This window comes from Thamnophis elegans, chromosome 14 (assembly GCF_009769535.1).
Source record: "Thamnophis elegans isolate rThaEle1 chromosome 14, rThaEle1.pri, whole genome shotgun sequence".
In the NCBI taxonomy this organism is placed as follows: Eukaryota; Metazoa; Chordata; class Lepidosauria; order Squamata; family Colubridae; genus Thamnophis; species Thamnophis elegans.
This window is the reverse complement of record NC_045554.1, coordinates 39,070,299-39,090,834: the sequence shown is the minus strand read 5'-3', so window position 1 is coordinate 39,090,834 and position 20,536 is coordinate 39,070,299. Positions and strand designations below refer to the sequence as shown.

Here is a 20,536-nt window from a genome sequence, read left to right as displayed (position 1 = left end):
GAGGCAGGTGAGCTGGAAGGTGGGGTTAAATGTATCATTAGTTTTGAGTCATTGTGTTGCCAGAAGAAACCTAAGTCCTACCCTCGTGAATTCCATTGATTTTTCTGTAGCGCCATCTAGATGAATATCAAGTGCAAATAACCAGGAATATTCATTGAGTTCAAAACAAATTGAGTTTATTATTGCTATCTTTAGTAGAAGAATCCAGTCAACTGATGGTTAAAGCTAAATTAGTGCTAGATAAAGCTCAAGATCAGCCATCTCTTCTCCTACAAAAATGTCCTCTAATGATGTGTTGAGGTCAGTGTTGATGTGGTTGAGCATGAGTTGTCTTTGGGTGTTCTAAATAGCTAACTTAGATAAGCATTGTTTCATACATCAGTCTCCACCTTAATTATTGTAGATTTAAGAGCACCAACTTTTCTTTCACTGAAACATTAAGACTATTCAAATAATGAAAGATCTTTCTATGTTGATTTTGTAAAATTTAATATGGGACAATCTTTGATTGAAATGTTGTGTATTTTTCTGTATCACTGTGTGCACGCACATTTCTACATGCAGGCATGTTTTCTGACCTTGCTATTGGCCAATTATCAAATAGATTTTTTAAAAAAAATATCTAGAATGATTGCAATTATCCAGGCCAAGGAGTATAGGAAAGTACTGTGAGATATCTCAAAAGCTTCACTATTCCCTGAAGTTTCAAAAGCAAATTATTTTCTTTTACATGTCCTTCTGTTGTTGAAGAGTTTGATTTAAACTGAATTGTTGTTTTTGTGTGTGTGTGTGTGTGTGCAAAAACAGACTGTTCTCTTCCAAACTTCAGTGAAAGGACAAAAAATACAAAACTGAAAGAAATATATTTAATCTGTTTTTAAAGTATTTTAGAAATGGCAAATATTTATTATAAGTAAAGGCCAGAAAGAACTGCTTATTTTGCATTTGATTAATAGATGCACAAATGTCTTCATTGTTCTTCTGTTTAGAAAAATGCATGAACATAACAAAACATTCTATGTTTGAGAACAAACATGTGTAAGAAATTAAATAATTGCTACATAAGTTGAAAGGTGATAGGGAGATAAAGAACCAATGGATCCAAAGCAGAGGTGGATTACTCCTGGTTCAGCCCGGATTGGGAGAACCGGTAGTAGCAGTGGCGGGAGGCTCCACCCACCCGCCCAGACATTTCTGTGCATGCGCAGAAGTGTCGCGTGGATGCGAGCGCTCCCAAACCAGTAGTAAAAAAATTGGCAACCCACCACTGATCAGAAGCTGAAGGCTATCTGCGCAAGGTTTAAACACTGTAGCATTTCCCCCCTCAATTTTATAATCACTTTAGAATTGGAATTCACTCCAATTGTACCCTTGGAATAATATTGGCGAATGGAAGGAAATAGTAATTCACCCAATCAGGTTAATGGCATAAGGGACCTATCAATATTTTAAGTCAAAGTTTAATGTATTTCTCTCCCTTCAACCCAAGTATTAAAATCCAGATACGTTCAGGAGTATTGACAGATAGACTCCTCCTTCCACAGCCATATTGCAAAATTAACTATGGAAGTCGCTATTACAAGATGTACACTCTGTGGGGTGATTTTAAAAGGAAAAAAAAGCCATTGTTGACTAATTATCAAGATTGCAACCTATTACATTCAGGAAGAGAATCACTAGACGCTTCCTCATAACTATTTGAGACAAAAGCTCTCTTGCACTGCTGCTGTCACCTCAGGGTTTTTTTAGGAGGCCATGGTAGGAAGAGAATGTAAGGGATGTATCTGGTAGGGCAGCTGCAGAGCACTGAGGAGAAGGGATTAGAAAACGTAATCTAGAGTACACTAAAAATTTCTTTCACGTTATATGTATTTCATTCTGTTCAAATGTTTACATGTAAAACAAGGACTGTCAGACTCTGCTGGTCTTTTCGCAAGGCCCTAAAAACTTGGTTTTCTTCCCAGGACTGGGCTCTCATGAGAGTGATAGAGATGGTCTCAGGGCTTTATTGATGGTTATTTATGATGGTTGCTTTTCATTTTATAGTATGTATTTTATTATTTTTATGTATTTAATTGTAAGTTACCAAATGTCATTTATGTGAGATGAGTGGTGATGATAGATAGAAAGATAGATAGGATAGATAGATAGATAGATAGATAGATAGATAGATAGATAGATAGATAGATAAGATGATAGACGATAGATGGACAGACAGATAGACAGAAAGATATAAATAGATAAATTAGACAGACAGACAGCAGAGAGAGAGAGAGAGAGAGAGAGAGAGATAGGTACGTACGTACATACATACATACATACATAGAGATAGATAGATAGATAGATAGATAGATAGATAGATAGATAGATAGATAGATAGATAGATAGATAGATGATACATACACACATACATACATACATACATACATACAGATAGATGATAGAGAGAGAGTGATATAGAGGTAGCTAGGTAGCTAGGTAGCTAGGTAGCTAGGTAGCTAGATATATATATATATATATAGATAGATAGATAGATAGATAGATAGATAGATAGATAGATAGATAGATAGATAGATAGAGAGAGAGAGATAGATAGATAGATAGATGGATGATAGTTACATAGAGAGAGAGAGAGAGATACATAGAGAGAGAGAGAGAGATACATAGAAGATAGCTAGAATACACACACACACACACACACACACACACACAGACAGGCAGACAGATAATAGACAGACAGATGATAGACAGAGAGCCGGACAGGCTAAATAAATACTTTTTCCTCATAATCTTTCATTGTAATTAAAAGGCCACTTTTTGTTTCTTTGTTTGTTCATATGAAGGCTTGAAAGTTGATTTTCCCTTGAGCCCCAAAGCTGCAAAAAACCCTTGGAGACATCTGTTTTATGGTCCTCTTATGGGAAGCCTCTGTGTGAAGAATTTGTGAGGTGCTGAGCCGTTCACTACTTCTTGTTCCACAATGTTCCTCAGCTCCTCTTCAGTCTGCCATTGTGTCCCCAGCAGTCCACATACAATAATATTGTGACATGTCAATGTCACTCAAGACGAGGCAATGGTAGCTCTCTTAATAGGCTTCTTAAATTTGCTTCCAAAACAAAGACACTTTTTCCTATTCTTTTTCTGTCTTTTTCCTCTCACACACTTTTCTTCCTTCCTTCCCCAGAGTAGTTGTTTTACACTTGGTGTGATTCGCCTGCGTTCAGATTATGATCTATGAGTTGAAAACAGATCGACAGGATTCTTCCTAATCGGAAATTACAGCCTCTTCTTAAAATTGCTACAGATAGTTGTCATGTGTCTAAGGAATACTCAGTATGACGTTGACAGAAATAAACTCAACTCATGCCATCTCCTGGAAATATCTACTAACCGTATTTACAGAGGCGAGATGGATTAGAAACATAATTGAAGAAAATGGCCTCATGCACCAGGAGCAGAAACCCTTTTGTCACTGACTTAAAAAAAAAATATATTCAAAATTGTGCTAAAAAGACTTCTCCCCACCCCATTTCTTATCTGTTTCTCTAGATAACTTCATCCTTAATATTTATACCACTCACCTTCCCTCGATTTAATGACATCCCAAACTTTCATCGAAAATAATAATTGATTGAATTTAAATAATCTTAAAAAGTTTAAAAGGTAAGGTTAACAGTATATATTTTCCTACCAAACACTAAGTAGGGAAATATCCATTAGTGGAATTAACTACAGTTTCTAGGTAGCTAACAATGTGGTGTATACAGTGGGGCTAATGAACGCTGCAGTGGGTGATATTTCATTATACAAATTAATGCTCACATTTTAATGGGAAAGTCACATAATGAATCTCAGCTTCACTGACAGCAATTAGAGACACAGATTGTCCCCTTCTGGACAAGACACTATTTAGCAATAAGCAGCTGTGTAAAAATTCTTCAGGTTTGCAACATATATACATATATATGCTTTAGAGAAAATGGCTGTACAGTTTATATTAATGTACTGGAGCTTCAGAGTGAAGGAGCATCCATATTTATTTCTTCTAATATTAACTGTGTAAAATATATATAGAGAGACTAAATACATATTCAGGATAGGATTTAAATTCAATTATGTGGCTTTGCACGAGAAAAAAAAAGAAGAAAAGAAAGATGATGAGGAAGGTTTAAATATTATCCAGCTAGTTGTGCAACAGAACAGAATGTAATAGAAATAAGAATCCTATATCTTTTTTTCCCCCTTTGTTTTTGGTTTGCATATTTCATGGGTAGCAAGGGAGTAAAAAGAGTCAAAATGCAATTGGTATTTCTGACAAACAGATGAGCTATGTGGGGAACATGTGCACGATCCAAAAATAATCCCACAGAACCTTTGATATTCCATTTGGTTTCAAAAGTGTGAAGTGAGTGATTAGAATGATAAAAGAAATTACTGAGTAGGAACAGGCAGAATAATGAAGTAATTAAAGCATGCTGCAGTTCTTTTCTGAAATACCTTCTCTTGCCATTGATGAAATAGATTATCAATATCTTATTAATTGATTGAATGGCTTTTAAAACACACACACAGAGTGTTCAGTCTGTGTATTAGAATCTACCAAGGGACGTTTACTTGTTCATTTCATTATTCAGTGATATATTAGTAATTTTAATTCTTGAGGATAGTCCTGAAAGCCTTAGGATACCACTTTCCAGGCAGAGTTGGAGAAGACCTCTAATTAAAACTGGACAGTTAATGTGGGTAATGTGGCATCTTTTCCCTATTTTGATCAACTCCCAGCAGCCTAGAGCAGCATGGTGGATGATAAAGGATTATGGGATTTGCAGTCCAAAACATTAGGTTGCTTACTAAAACACAGACAGATCTGAGATACATGATAAAATGGCCTCATTCAGCGTAAGGCAGTCTTCTATGGATTAGAATGAGTCAGGGGTAGGTTTCTCCCCCCGTTCCAACCGGTTTGGTTGGAACGGGGCCGGCGGTGTCCTCATACTAGCGTCTGTGCGATGCTCCAGCTGCTCCTGGAGGATCGCGCAGGGGCTGTATGCATCCTGCGCATACACAGATGTGTACTAGCGTCTGTGCACACAGATGCGTACTAGCGTCTGTGCGATGCTCCAGCTGCTCCTGGAGGATCGTGCAGGTGCTGTATGCGTCCTGCGCATGCGTGGAAGCGCAGAACTCATCAAAACCGGGTAAGGAGCGCGGGCGGGCAGATGGGCCCTTCGCCGTTCCTGGAAGTTACTTACTTCCGGGTTCGCCGACCAACCGGTTCGCAGGGACCACCGCGAACCGGTTGAAACCCACTCCTGGAATGAGTCCTCCAAACATTCTTGAAATGTAATTCCTATAATTGCCCAGTTCAACTGTCTTTTAAAGTTTGGACTCTGCACTTCTTTACAAACCGTACAATACATTCACCTTTTAAGACAGTCATGGGAAGATAGTACTTTTATATGTGTGGAATATTTTGGATATAAAATCCTTACCAGGAAATCTGTATCTATTTTTGGCTCATGTTAATTCTGCTTTCAAAAATATTTTCTATCCCTGTTCCACATTAATGCACATTTTGACTGGAGATGGTTTTGCATTTGCAGGCAGAATAATATGCATTTAATTCAAATTTTATTCAATTAAATTTTTTCGTATAGCTCACATTTTGCTAAGTGCCTTGTATGCCTTCAAGCTAGAACTAGAACAAAATTCAGAAGGACGTTTTGTCCGGATGGACTAACTGTTGGCCATTGGCGTATACTTCGGTGAATAGAACTTGGGAAAGCAGTACAGTGAAATAACAGAAAGAAACAATTGAGTCACAAAAGAATGAATCATTAAATACGGCAGTGTTAAATGAGCAAACATGGGTGGGATTTGACACAAAATAAAATGTCGGAGGCCTTTTAGTTTCTTCACAAGTAAATTGTGAAGCCCTGGAGAGGTTCAAGTGTTGAACCTCTTCCTCCAGATTGTCACCATTCTTTCTTGAAACTACTTAGAATGTCTTGACGTTTGTGTTTTAAGAGATCTACATTTAAACTGTGTCAGTTTCCAACATGGCACCCACTAAATACCCATGTGGTTGGGACGATAACTCCCTGATTTCTGCTGAAAATCTCTTTGCTACCTAGAAATTCTAGGAGCTGCCAGTCCAACTTTCTTGAAGGCCATAATTGAAGGAGATGAACATATTTGCATAAGAATAAAGAGCCATGGTGGTGTAGTGGTTAGAATGAAGTAGTGCATGCTAGCTCTGCATCCCACTGCCAGGAGTTTAATCCTGACTGGCTCAAAGGTGACTCAGCTTTCCATCCTACAGAGGTTGGTAAAATGATTGTTGGGGACAATATGCTGACTTTGTAAATTGCTTAGAGAAGACTGTAAAGCACTATGAAGCTGTAACTAAGTCAGATACTCTCTCTCTCTCTCCCTCTGTCTCCCTATTCCTCCCTCCCTCCCTCCCTCCCTCCCTCCCTCCCTCCCTCTCTCTCTCTCTCTCTCTCTCTCTGTGTGTGTGTGTTTGTGTGTAATATACAACTCAATGCGGGCAGAGTCCTTGGTACTCTCTGACCTTGCTTGTTTTCTTGCAGACGTTTCATTATCCTAACTAGGTAACATCATCAGTGCTACATAAGGACAGTAACAACTCAATAGTGTAGCTTAGTTATGTTATCTATGCATTTATTTATTTATTTTTCTTGACATGGGGGACAGAGGAGAGAAGCAGAAAACGAAGAAACAACGTTAGGATACACAGTTCACAGATGGCTTGTCCGAAGAAAGAAATGTCCTTGTTATTTCAATTGCTCAGAAAAATAATTGTTGTTATTCAAAGAACACCATTAAAAGAAGCTTCTAAGACTATCAGACTGCTGTCTCTTTTAGTGACGAGTCCAGCAGCCAGGTCTTTAAAGAATCATTTGATAGCTGCTCAAGCAACACTCCTATGTATATACAGTATTTACATTCCTGTTTTTTTAACCAAGCTTTTCTTTTAGGGGGGGGGGGGGATGTGTGAATGCCTGTAAATATTTCACATATGTGCTGGAGGACACCTACATTTCTTTGAAATCAAAATTAAAGAACCATATGGGCTTTGCACTAAAATAAAATATAAAACCAAAAAAATATTGTATGTATTTTAGAATGCAGCTTAAGACAATTCTTACTTTTGGAAAGAGGTCTTATTATAGGTAAATTACAGATTTTATCTACTATACAATAGAGGAACCATTAGTGAAAATTTAAAGCACTGAAAAACAACAACAACAGTAGATAATATTAATTTCAGGGCAACAGAATCTATTTTGTACCTTTTTATTACTCTTTTTCTCTTTAATTTTTATCGACTACCTTTTATCTTAACTATATGTTCTTAGCCCGATGCAGTTGCAATGCACTAAAATTGTATTAATATTTTATAGAAACCATATTTATAGTTCTTTATTTGGAAACAATGCAGCAGGTCTGCAGATCCTTGAATCCTTCTGGAATGGTGCCCTCCAAATAATGATAAATTACTTGTGCAGAATGCCATTTGCTAATTATATCCATGATTTACTGCAGAGCAAGACTTAAATCATTCATTTCAGTCTTGCGTAACAGTGCCATAAAATTTTTAGGTTTAAAAATGGTTTCCATGTGTATAATTTAAACAAATTTTAGTGCTATTGTATACAGAAAAACATTGTAGTCATCCATTTGTTATATACTTTCTGTTTCTCTCTCTCTCTTTCTCTCTCTCTCTTCTCCCACCCACTGTCCTCTGCTTGTACTTTTAATGATCATGGTGTGGAATGGTGTTGCTTCATTTTCATAATCATAGCTTCTAATTCTACAGCAGCTTTAGCATATTAGGTTAAAGAAGAGATGGTTGATTGTGTGCTTATAGTGTGTCAAGCTTGTAGAAAGCTGTTTAAAAGGAGGAAGAAAAAAACACCCTTAAAATTTTAATTTAATATTAAGGAAGAAAATACCTTGTTGTGTGTAGGAGGTTCGTGGTGGCCATTATTGTTGTAGAAGTATAGGAATCTTGTGTTTTGTTTCAATTTTTTTCCCTCCAGTAAATTTGCCTTTTGATCATTGCAGGTGAGAAACCTTACAAATGCCCCCACTGTGATTATGCTGGTACCCAATCTGCATCATTGAAATACCACCTGGAACGACACCACCGGGAGCGGCAGAATGGTGCTGGGTCGCTCTCCGGACAGTCTCAAAGTCAAGAGCACAAAGAAGAAACATCAAGTAAAGGATCCATGTTTGTTAGACCTGAAGTACTGAGAGGAGCATTCAAGGGTCTTCCTGGCATAGATTTCCGAAGTGGGATGGGGTCTCAACAGTGGTCCCCAGGAATGCTTTCCCCGGGAGACCACACAGGTCATTCGGTTGGTATCTCCTCCGAGGTTTCCTCTGACAATATGAAGGACACGCCTTCCAAAGGGACCCGCTTTTCTGACCTAGGCCGAGCATATCATAGTATGGTTGGAAACGGAGTGAACTTCCAAGGGTCTCTTCAAGCGTTTATGGACAGCTTCGTCCTCAGTTCCTTAAAGAAAGAAAAAGAAAAGAAAGACAAAGTCCTCTCCAGTTGCCTTTCCGCAAAACTTTTGGGCTCAGAGAGTAGTGAGGAAAAGGTGCCCGTCAAACAGAGAAAAACAGAAAAATCGCAATATGAGCCTCTTGATCTCTCTGTCAGGCCAGATGCCGGGAGTCTCCCAGGTTCATCCATTACCGTTCAAGACAATATTGCTTGGCACGGCTGCTTGTTTTGCTCCTTCACAACGTCTTCTATGGAACTAATGGCCCTTCATCTTCAAGCCAATCATTTAGGCAAAGCGAAGCGCAAAGATGGTGTTTTAGGATCGATTAGAAATGGTAAAGACCAACCTAGAGAGGCCATGGCTTCAACAAATAAGGCCAACCTCCTGCCGACTTCTTTACAGTCCAATAAAGATTCAGCCGTTTCAAATCTGGTAGCTCAAGTGGATCCTTCTGAAAGAATGAGCCAGGGATCCAAGGAGTCTCCTGGAGATCAAAAGAATTCCTCGTGGCCTGGTCACGTGGACTCCACTTTTTATAATTTTGCCGCTGACTTCTATAAACAATTTGGCGTGTACTCCGGCATCGGCGGAGCACACAATTCTTGCACCACTGCGGACATGGACCTGAAAACCCAGTCTGAAGATGACCCACCCATGATGCTCTCTGACCCCATCAGTAAAAATGCTACTGATGACCTGTCCGACATTGCATCCTCTGAAGATATGGAGTCTTCCAAGGAAGAAACGATCGATGAGGATGACCTTGAGCCCGAATCTGACCTTATGAACCAACCCTTGCCCAATCCAAGCAAAGATAGCAGTGACAGAGGAGACAGCCTACCAAGCTCCGTGGCCTCCAAAAACTCACAAGGACTCGTTTCTCCTTTGCCATCTTCTGAAAAGCAATGGCACACTTTGAATCTGCTTTCCCCCCACGAAGCCGCACAAGTAGTCATGAAACCCGAACCAACGTCAACCCCACAAGTCCTGGAGAAGCAAGTAAACATGCTGTCGGTGCTAAGAGCCTACAGCTCTGATGGCTTAGCAGCCTTTAATGGACTGAGTAGTAGCACAGGAAGTAGTGGATATATCAAGAGGCCTGACTTGTGTGGTAAGTTTTAGAATCCTTCTTTCAGACCATTTCAGAAAAAAAAAATACCCACCCCATACAAAATGACTAAGTAAGTTTAGTTATATTTGTTAGAAAATTTGGCTTTCAGAAATGTCAAAAAACGATGGGATAAACATCTTCTTTGTTCTAGAGTATGGACCTCTATTGACTATAAATGGTGCTTCTATGGAAGAGTGTGGCCTTCTAATCTGGTCCAGGCCATTAAAAAAAAATTACATTCATGTACTTTTACATTAGATTAGCAGTTATACAAAAGGATTGTATTTATAATATGTGATTGGGACGTTTGCTGCTCCAATGTTTTAGCATTATGATTTGGTTTTTTTTTTTTTTAAACTGATGTGGTAACTTGCAAACTTTTCAGCATCTGAATTGAGGAAAAGAAACTGGACACTTTGTTAAGCCTTAGCCAAATGTGCTTTCTCCCCCCACCCCCTCAAATTTCTTTATGTTACATAAGGGTATAACACTAAAAAAAAAAATCCAGTCAGCTATTCCAATATGTATTTATATTTTTATAGGGAAATTTTGAAAGTCCTCATCAGGCAGGAATCTTTCATTATTTTCAAAAATTAAACCACTTACCATTTCATTTTTTTTTACTGGAAATAGTGTGATCATCAAATGATATAATGGATATGATAGACACATATATTACATTGTAAAAAAAAAACCCAAATCATTATTATTCTTGAGTATATTTATATAGTTACTATTTTGCAGTGAGGTATGATTTTTGGAGTCACCAAATGGCAGGATATTTTTTTCGAGATTGTCTGAGTATATGGGGTTGACAAATTGCCTAGCCAGGGTGAAGAAGTTCAATGTGTGACACACACACACACACACACACACACACACACACCATGTGTGTGGCATGAGGGATTTTGATTGTGGGCAGATTTGGAATTTGTCGTGGTTAAGAGCCACCACTTGGGGACTCCACTATCCACAGATAAATTTATTTTTATTCATTACTTATTTTAATTAAAAGTCCCCCCCCCTCTTTGATCACCTTATAACCCATCAGCAAAGAAATAGGCTCATAGACCTCCTGGAACCCCTTCTGATGCAAAATGACACAAACATGGAGCTCCCAGGATTCCATTAATCCATCTTTTAATATCTATTTTACACTTTTCAAGAATAGGAAGAACTGCACAAAGCATGAGTCAACATTCCACCTAGTTAATGGTGATTGTTACCCAAAAGGAAGTGAAAATCTGATGTCCCAGCTCCAGTTTGGAGATGGGTGGGGAGCATATAAATGCATTCATAGTTTTGCTAAATGGATACCACTCCTTCTATCATGAAGGGAATGCCTTGAAGACCAGCTGCGCATGCACTGAAATGCTTCATTTTGTCAGATCCAAAATAAATCCTGATAGCACAGCACCAAGAAGAAAGTCTTAACAAAACCAAAGCACACAGTCTTAAGTTCATCTAATGAGCCTCAATGAGTAAAACAAGAGTAAGCAGCTTACAAATACTATGGGTTGTTGGAGAGGCAACCTATGCCATTCCTCTCAAGTTTGCGATTCACAAATCCACACCCTTCAGACTGCATAACTCAAAAATATGTCATGGTGTTTGTTCCAAAAATGTGACCCCATTGATTTCCTAAATTGGAAGTTATTCCATCAAGGGAGGAATAATGGTGGAAACTAAAAAAAACCAAACCCAACGGAATTAGAATTGAATAAATGCAGGAGAGATTTCAAATTGGTTTCCCCTTCTCTGATTCTTTATTTTCCACTTAGAAGAATAAATAGATCAAATGAGGCACCAGAACTAGTCCTTTGCTATATATCTGGCAAGCCATCTGAAGGATGTGTTCAAATTCACCCACGAGTATTATTTTTGATTTAAAAGGAGAGAGAGAGAGAAAAAAATGAGCTTCTGGATTCTTGACATTTAAGGCATCAGGTCATAGATGTATATATAGTTTCAAGAATTAGCTGAAGCTGCACATTGCATGGACCAATAATGTGTTGTATTCTGGGAACTCGGAACCGATCATATTTGCCATTCTAAACCCAGAGTCCATAACTATGCAGAGCAAAGAATATTTTCCAAATTCTTTGTTTTTTTAATGGGGGTGAGGGTAGGAGAAAAATGCCCACTGTGGGATTTCTGACAGTTTGAAAAATATTGACAGCTGTTAATGTTATGCAAATTAAAAGCCCCACTTTCTCTCCTTTTAATAGCTATTCCGCCTCATCGTTCTAAAAAAAGGAGGCTGCCCAAAGAAACTAAAATAGGAACTTTCCGAGTTGCTAATTTCAGGGCAAAGTTTAATCTTAGCTTCCATTGAAGTATAATATCCTTTTCCCTCCTCTTCCTCCTCCTCTCTATATTTCTCAGCTGCTCCCTGGAGAGGATTATTGTTTGGTCTGATCACAGAGAAGCAGATTGATGGGATTTCCTGAGAGAAACCAAAAAATATTTGCTGGCTGGTGTTTTGTGATGTTTAGTGCTCCAAATGCATGCTTCCTTTAAGGGCACCTGTAAACAACAGTAATAAGGGATGAACCTTCAATGGGTATTCATTCAAAACATGTTATTAGATTTGCAGCTAAGGTATCATTTAAGTGTAAACCAACCTGGGTCAGGGGGTGGCAGGCAGAAGAGAAAATTACTGCTGCTTGAGTTGAGTTTAGAAGGTTTGAAGAAGCCAATCGCTTGGAAGCTGCTAATAGAATACTAATATCAAATATCACTAAACTAAGCAAATATTTTCGTCCGCATTCTTTTCAGCCCAATTCAATCAGCTTCTTGGCCAATGGGATGCTAATGCGATCCTTATTGCCTCTCTTTATGACTAACCTAGATCCCATTGTCTTCAAATAGAGTACAGACAAAACTCAATATTACTTCACAGTTCAGTTGATCAATGATGGGTATTCACCATGTGTTTTTCTTGGTTTGTATCTGCTGCTAAGAAACATGGGACCCACAGGTTCCTACCCTGTGGAAACTCAGAGCATTCAAAGTGAAAATGGTTTTTTTTTTACCCATAATAAAGATCAACTATCTTTTCACAACCAACTTGTGAAGAAATATTAGTTGGCTTGAATACTTGTTAGATGGAAAGGGTATATATTGTAGAGATTTGAAAATAGACTTAATGTCTTCTGCCATTTTTTTCCAGCCTGTTAAAAGCAGTTCTATTCACAGTCACGTGACCAGGAAGGAAGAGCAAAGGAGACTTAGAATAGAGCAGAAGGCAACATTATGAGCCCTTACCCAACTGTTTTTTTTTTCCAATAGGGAAGTATTGGAGAAAATGTTTCCTGGATTTTTTTTCTTTTTACTCAGTCTTTCTTTCTTTCAATCTTTCTCTTGAGCAACCTCACTCTCCACACCAAATCTGGTCTGGTTTTGTTATGTTTCTGTAGGTTACTCTAATGGATGGACAGATGGACAGATAGTTCCTTTACTTAATTTATTTCTGACATACTGTTGGGTTGAAAAAAAAATAAAAAGAGTAGAGGGAAGATTTTGGACAAAAAATTAAATTAATTAAATTGCTTTAATTTAATTCACTTCTAAATTTAGTTCAAATTAAATATAGTTAATATAATTAATGATTTCTCTTTTGGTGATATTATAAATACAAGTTGATAACAATTTTTAGTTTGGTGCTCATACCCAACACTTTGGGATGGGGCACACAATTATTTGGAATCTCAGGTTATAAAATAGAGGTCTTATTAAATAATGTCTATATAATGTTTTTGCTCATTTCTAGTTGGTGAATTAAAATGTTTCTGATAGTGCAAATCCAGATTATGAAACTCATTTTATAGAATAGGGGCATTTATTTATTTAAATTGGGATAACAACTGGGGGAATGTCTCCCATTCATTTCACCTTGTTCCCCCAATTATATGTAATCTTCATTGGCCCTATGAGTTTTAAGTATATATGATTCAATTCATGTGAATGCAATGATGGAACAATCAGTTAGAATACTATCTTTATTCATACGCTATATAGAGAAATAGGCTCATCCCTCAATCACATCTCTTGACTCCTAACTCAGATAACAATGGTTACTAGTTTACATAATAGTCAATTGTTTCCCTGCTTTCAGCATTCAAGTTCTGTCTGTACATTTTGGGAGACTATAATCATATCATGTATTTGCTGGTTCCGTGGGCATCAGCAGAAAATTCAGAACAATAATAAGTTGCTCCTCCAAACAACTTCATCAGTCAGAGCAAAGTTAGTTAGGCAGAGAGTCAGAGAATGGTTGGCATGTACCAATGCTTGCTACACCAACCACCAGCAGTTTCTCCTCAAAATGGGTTGCAACATGTCAACAAAAACTCAATCATCCAGGCCAAAGGGGATGCAATGAAACATCTCAGATTTAAAAAGTTTGGTCCAGTTGACATGTTTCAATCTTTAGACACTTTAGGCTTCGATGATTGAGTCTTCATTGACATAATGATGGGTTTGGTTCCAGTATCTTTTGTTAAACTAACTACGGTTTAGTCATTTATTACATTGTAAAAGGGCAGTTGACCCAGACTTGTACACCCCCCCCCCACTCACTTACCTGTGTCTTACTTTATTTTCAACTCAACATCATACATCAGGGTCATTAATGGCCCAAGGAATCTATGCTTTCATTCAGTTATGCTTCACATAAATTGTTGAAGTAGCCAGCAAGTTTGGAATAGTTTAGTGTGAAATCCAGTGGGATAACTTTCTGTTTTGTTTGATTTGGTTTTACATTTCATGAAATGAACCTAAAACAAAAGTTGATTTTGAGTTGGAGAGAGACAGGGCACTGTAGGAAATCCATCCATCCTGAAAGTTACATTAGCATACAGTATAATGCTTCTATTGACCCAAAACTGGCTGTAAGGAATGGATCTTAATTGAAAGATACTTTATGATAAGCAAAATAGTGTGTGTGTGTGTGTGTGTGTGTGTGTGTGCACGCGCTTTGTGTGCAAAAATATGAGAGGTGAGAGACTGTGAACCACTATCTACTTCACATTATGATGTTTAGTAGACATCATTTCTCCACTTCACACCACTTCCACCATTTCAATGGAACAGTTTGCCTTCAGAAATTGTGGGTGCTTCATTGTTGGAGGTTTTTAAGAAGAGACTGGACAGCCACTTATCTGAAATGATGTAGGATCTCTTAGGGGACTAGACTAGAAGACCTTCAAGATCCTTTCCTGTTCTGTTCTGTTCTATTCTTCCAAAACATCTTTAAGTGATTAGCAGAAACACAGAGAAGAGAATACAGCTAATTGGAGTAGTTGTGTCCTCTGACCTTTTCTTGTTAGGAAACAAGATCTCCAATTATCTGCCAATATCATACAAACATCTAGAAGCAGTAGGACTTGGTATCTACAGCTTTATGTATGAAAACCTCTGTCAAATCAAGAATCCTTCACATTTAGAAACCCTTTGGATACACGTTTCTGGGTATGAAATAACCCACACAAATGTGTTAGCTAGGTTGTCTGGCATGGGGCAGATCTAGTTGCACCTCCAATCCTCCTCAATAAGTGTTCTGGTGTTCTTGCCTTAATTAGGGGATTCAATTCAATTCAACTTTGCTAAAAAGAAATAGCAGTATTATTAGACACCCTGAAACATAAATTGGAAAGTTACATTGTTGAATGCTTGCAAACCACTTGTTTTGGGTAAAAAAAATAAATTGCCTCCAGACATGCTTCCAGAAGTTGTGAGCAGCAGAGGTTTTTAAGAAGAGACTGGATGGCCATTTGTCTGAAATGGTATAGAGCAGCAGCCTCTGGGCCTGATGTGTCACATGCTGGCCATGCCCACCCCTGGTTTCACGAAGGGAGGAAAGTTGCAATAAGTCACATGACAACATGACACCGTGAGTTTGACACCCCTGGTAAAGGGTCTCCTGCCTGAGAAGAGGGTTGGACTAGAGGACCTCCAAGGTCTCTTCCAATTCTGTTATTCTGTTAAAAAGAGAAGTATGCAAATACCAAGTACCAGTTCATTGTTTGACAGAGAGCTATATTTTATATCAATTTGGGTTTCTTTTTCCCCCAAGGGCTTTGGTACTTTGAAGTTTCTTTAACCACTGCTACAAATAAGACTTTAATAAGAAAATAAAAGGTTTTGATCTTCCCTAAAGATTTTGATTTAATCCTGCAATTATAAAATTAAACTTTTCTTAGGGAACATTTTGTTGCTGTAAGATAGGCACACTTTTATGAAAACATACAGAGTGCTGTTGGATTGTTCTCTTCAAAAATTATTCAGATTGGTAGATAGTGCCATTAATACTGGTTTGCCTCTAGGTAGCACTAAAATTTTTTAGTTACAGCTCTATAAAGTCAAGGATTTCCCTTTGACCACACTTATTTTAGAGAAACAATCAAATTCTTGCCCGACTTTTGAATTTGCTGTATTTTCCAAACTTTCAGTTACAGTTGGTGCTAATTGTAAAATAACCTTTGATTTTCTGAATTAGTCGTCGATGCTCACTTCCAAGTGACAACATTTCTCTAATTTTTTGGAACCATAGTTTGATTCCTCAAATATATATGGATCCAATTTGACTGGAGCTGTGGTATCAAGATGTGACTTTCTTAACAAAAGAATAATCATTCATTTTAGGACACATTTTACTCTATACAATGACAACTTTGTGGTTTTACTAGATATTATTGGTCCTCTTTCACAGGTAGCACTCTTATCACATCAAACAGGTGTCTTTAATATAATATTGTGTATTTCATTCAGTATCTACTGACCACTTATTATTTTAATTAATATTATGAATTGGCATTCAAAATTGTGTTTCCAAAGAAGTGGGGAGATGAGTCTAAACATTGTTGTCTTCATGAATCTGTTTCACAGCACTTGGTGTTGGCTAGCACAAACTAAATAGATCCTTTGTTTCCTTGAGAATTAGACATATTGTACCTTATAGGTTTTTCTTAGAAAGAGTATATATACAATACAGAGGTGGTTTGCTCCTGGTTTTACTAGTGCTTCACTTCACGTACACTGTGCGCATGTGTGCAGTTCAATGTAAATTGTTCTTTGTGCATGCTGGCAACAACGACCAGGGAACTGGGTCATGGCCAGCCTGGGTCGCTGCCGATTCTGTGACCCAGGCCAAAATACTACTACTGGTTTAGCCAAACCAGGTCGAACTGGGAGCAACCCACCTCTGATACTATATTAGTAGTAGTGCATCAAAAACTGAATGCTGTAGAAATACAGGGTTGCTGGGGGTTTGCACGGATTTGGGCGATCCTCTAGCTAGGATTCTGCCCAGTTTGGCAAACCCCAAATGCCACCTCTGGCTGGTCACACCCATCCTGCCCCTCCTAGGAGTCTCCACGTGCCCTGTTCATCACGCTAGGTAAGTGCAAGGCCTGTGTGGAGGCTCGGGGAGGGCGGAAAACAGGCCTACCTGAGGTTCTGGAAATCCAGAAATGGGCCTGTTTCTGGCCTCCAGAGCCCGGGGGAGCAGTTTTCACCCTCCCAGAGGCTCAAGGAAAGCCTCTGGAGACTGGGGAGGGCAAAAAATGCTCCCTCTGCCGCCATGGTGCAGGAGGCTGACTAGACGATGCCCACTATGGCCACGCCCACCCAGAAACAGGGCAGCAAACCCATTGTTGCTATTTTTGAAGCTCGCCCCTGGGGATACCCCAATTTATTATAGATTGGTGCTTTTGAGAGATGTCCCTGTTCCATCCCTAAGATTGCTCTGCATCTAGAAATTTGCAGATAATGTCACAAGCTGCTTTTACCACCTACTGACTAACACCCCAAACCTGATGTGCCTTTTTAGACAATTAGAGCCTAGCTGATTATTTTTGTCTGTCGTACTTCCCCCCCCCCTCTTCTGATTCTTTAGTTTCTCCCAAACTTTATTCCAGCATGCCACTGTTTCCAAAAGTGGAACGTTGTTTGCAAGGGCATGATTTTCATGTTAAATTTAAGCCACAAGAAGAATTAGTAAAGGACTATTGAGCAAGTTTGTATTATTTCAGATCTTAGTATAACACTCTAGGGAGAGAGCATGATTCAATAAAATCCATACTCTTATTACTGAATAAGGTATCATGCTTAAACTGCCCTCCAACCAATTTATTTTAGGAATATTTTATATTAGGGTTTTTTTTAATAGCAAGCATAGATTCACACACACCCCCAAAATCATTTTTTCCCCCAAGAAAGAGATTTGTGCCTTCAGCTTGCATATCTAACAGGTAGGCACTTTTGTGATCCAAATGTCACACTCGGTGTATAATGCTGGATAAATGTCCCCCCGGGGAAACAACAGTGTATGATCTATCACTTTTGAGTGTACACATACACACTTGTACATATATTTCCCATCTTCTAAGAGGCACCCTTATTTTTGCAGAACTGTTCACCATGGGGAGAGATTTCGATGACGCCCTTGACTCTTAGCCAACTCCTTGAGGTCCTCCTCCTGACGCAAGTCTCTTTGCCTCCTCCCGAAGTTGCTCCTCGCGTTTTCTCTAGGTCAACAGAGACCAAACGTTGGCTCCCAGTCTTGGGCCTTCAGCTGCTGTTGTAGATAATGCATTGCTATTTGCGTGGCAATATCCAACCAAGCTCACATCGCCTTCCCTCCTTTTTTAATTAAGTCGAATGCCAACAGCCCAATGAAGTTTGCACTCCTGGATAAAAGGGCCGATCTGTGCCTAGCACAGCATTTGCCAAATGGTTCACTAGTCATTTCAGTACAAACAAATGGAGGAGGGTGTCAGTAAGTCTGCAAACACTGTTGACATTTAGCCTTTGTTTATGTTACTTTCCTTTTTGCTGCACATTTTTGGCTCAAAAAGCTACTCTCGGAATCGACAGTGACTTCCTAGCAGAGAAGCCAAGCTTTCATCCGGGTACCAGTAGTGGGATTCAAATAAATTAACAACCGGTTCTCTGCCATAAGGACTCCTTCCAACAATCAGTTCACCAAACCACTCAGAAAGTTAACAACTAGTTTTCCCAAAGTGGTGCGAACCGGCTGAATCCCACCACTGCCGGGGACACTTGCAATATTAACTTCACCATTCTTTAACATTAATTACATTTTTTTTTGTTAGAGTGCAATGAGTCTTCCGACAAATATTAAAGTTAGAATGTTTGGCTATGGTCAAAGGCTCCCCTGCTTTTCCCAATTCAGAACCGGGAAGTTGACTGGAAAATCCAGCGATTTTTATTTTTGGCCCAGTTTCCAGAGACTGACACTCCTCTTTCATACAAATAAGCAACCCTTAACATTGTCATTACTCTGTAGTTATTTAGAATGAGAGTAAGGGGCAAGAAGTAAGAATCGAGTTCCATCTCATCATAGTGTAAATGTAGGAGTTCATTTGTTGAACTCATTTGAACTGCAGAAGAAGGAACAATTACATAAAGGGAGGATCCACTCTTGTAGTAAATGATGGTGTTTTGATCAAAACTATTTCTGTACTTCCAGAGCATTCATTCAATGACAGTCTTTGTGCCTTCCACTTTCAAGCACATTCAAGCTGTAGTCTAGATAGAAGTGTAGCAACCCCATTGCATCAAGTTCTATGCACAGACAAAACAGCTTCTAGTACTCTTTTGTATGCCACTCAATTTGAAGACCATGCTCCAACGCAGAGGTGGATAAGAATATAGCGCATTAGGTGTAATTTGATTTCTTGGGGAATTATTATGACCAAAATATTCAATGTCTTAAGACTACAAACTCAAGCATCTATGTGTAATTCAAATTGCAGCTATAAGATAATGAAACTTTAGTTTTGGAAGGTTTTTTTTTAAAGTTAAATGAGATTGTATTTCAGACAATTCAGCAACAATAATGTGCTTTTAGCATTTTAGATTATTATGCTATAGTCTTTCAAAGCACGACCAGGTCCAGTTCTTCAAAATATGGGACATATGATATCTCCATTCTAGGGGAGTCCAATCTTGGCAACCTTAAGACTTCTGGATCTCAACCATTCTGGGAGTTGAAGTCCACAGATCTTAAAAGTTGCCAAGGATGGGCACCCCTGGTCTAATCCAAGTGTACCAAAAACTGAGAAACGTTAGACTTTGATCCAATTCATTGTTCTTTTAGTTGCAATACAACTACAAGTATTTACAGTACTGTATTCAAACCATGGTTTTGTATAACTTATATTGTTGTCCTGCTTAAACCACAAATAGCATAAAGATGTAGACTCTAATCTAGCAGAAAACGATTCATGTGTAATTCTTATTGAAAGCAGTAGGGTATTCCGATATGTGGAGTGAGACTGGAATGGCAGTCATTCAACATTATAAAACAGTCCTATGTCATTGTTTTGATCCCAATTTTTATGTCATATATAGAGACCCCAATAACTTTTTTTTATAAAAAAAAATAAGAACAGCTATTTTGGATTTCCTTTTATTCTTGTAAAAATGTGTAATCTTGTTGCATTTCTGAATTGCTGCTTTTTTCCCCCCTTCCCCTTCTTGTTCCTAAATTATCATGTCACTTGGCACAAGTGTAAATTATACCTGTTGCTCTGTTAACTCTTTAAATCAAAGAGGAATTTCTATATATTTGTCAGTAGGAATTATAATGTGTGTTCACTATAACATGTAATTGCAGCAATACGAAATGAAAGGGTTTGTATATGTTCTGTAATGTAGGCATATGAGTTTAGAAGTATGGATTTCCATACAAGTGAAAAGTTTCCTTCCTTTTTAAAAGGTTATTTATTGTCATTTCTACTTCAGTTTGAACTAGTTTCAAATTTTGTAATACTTTAGGAGGGGGGAAAATGATTGTAGTTATCTTTTTTCATATTCTTTTGAGAAATGCTTCCAGTTTAATATGTTGAGTACTGGA

General features: G+C 38.3%; 1 protein-coding gene across 1 annotated transcript in view; it reads left to right on the top strand.

Annotated features, from left to right (window-relative positions):
- The window catches only part of ZNF536 (zinc finger protein 536), a 259,457-nt gene that overhangs the window by 69,944 nt on the left and 168,977 nt on the right, over positions 1 to 20,536 (top strand). The window contains 1 exon segment of the mRNA XM_032231130.1: positions 8,092 to 9,654. Coding sequence (XP_032087021.1) covers positions 8,092 to 9,654 — 1,563 coding nt within the window.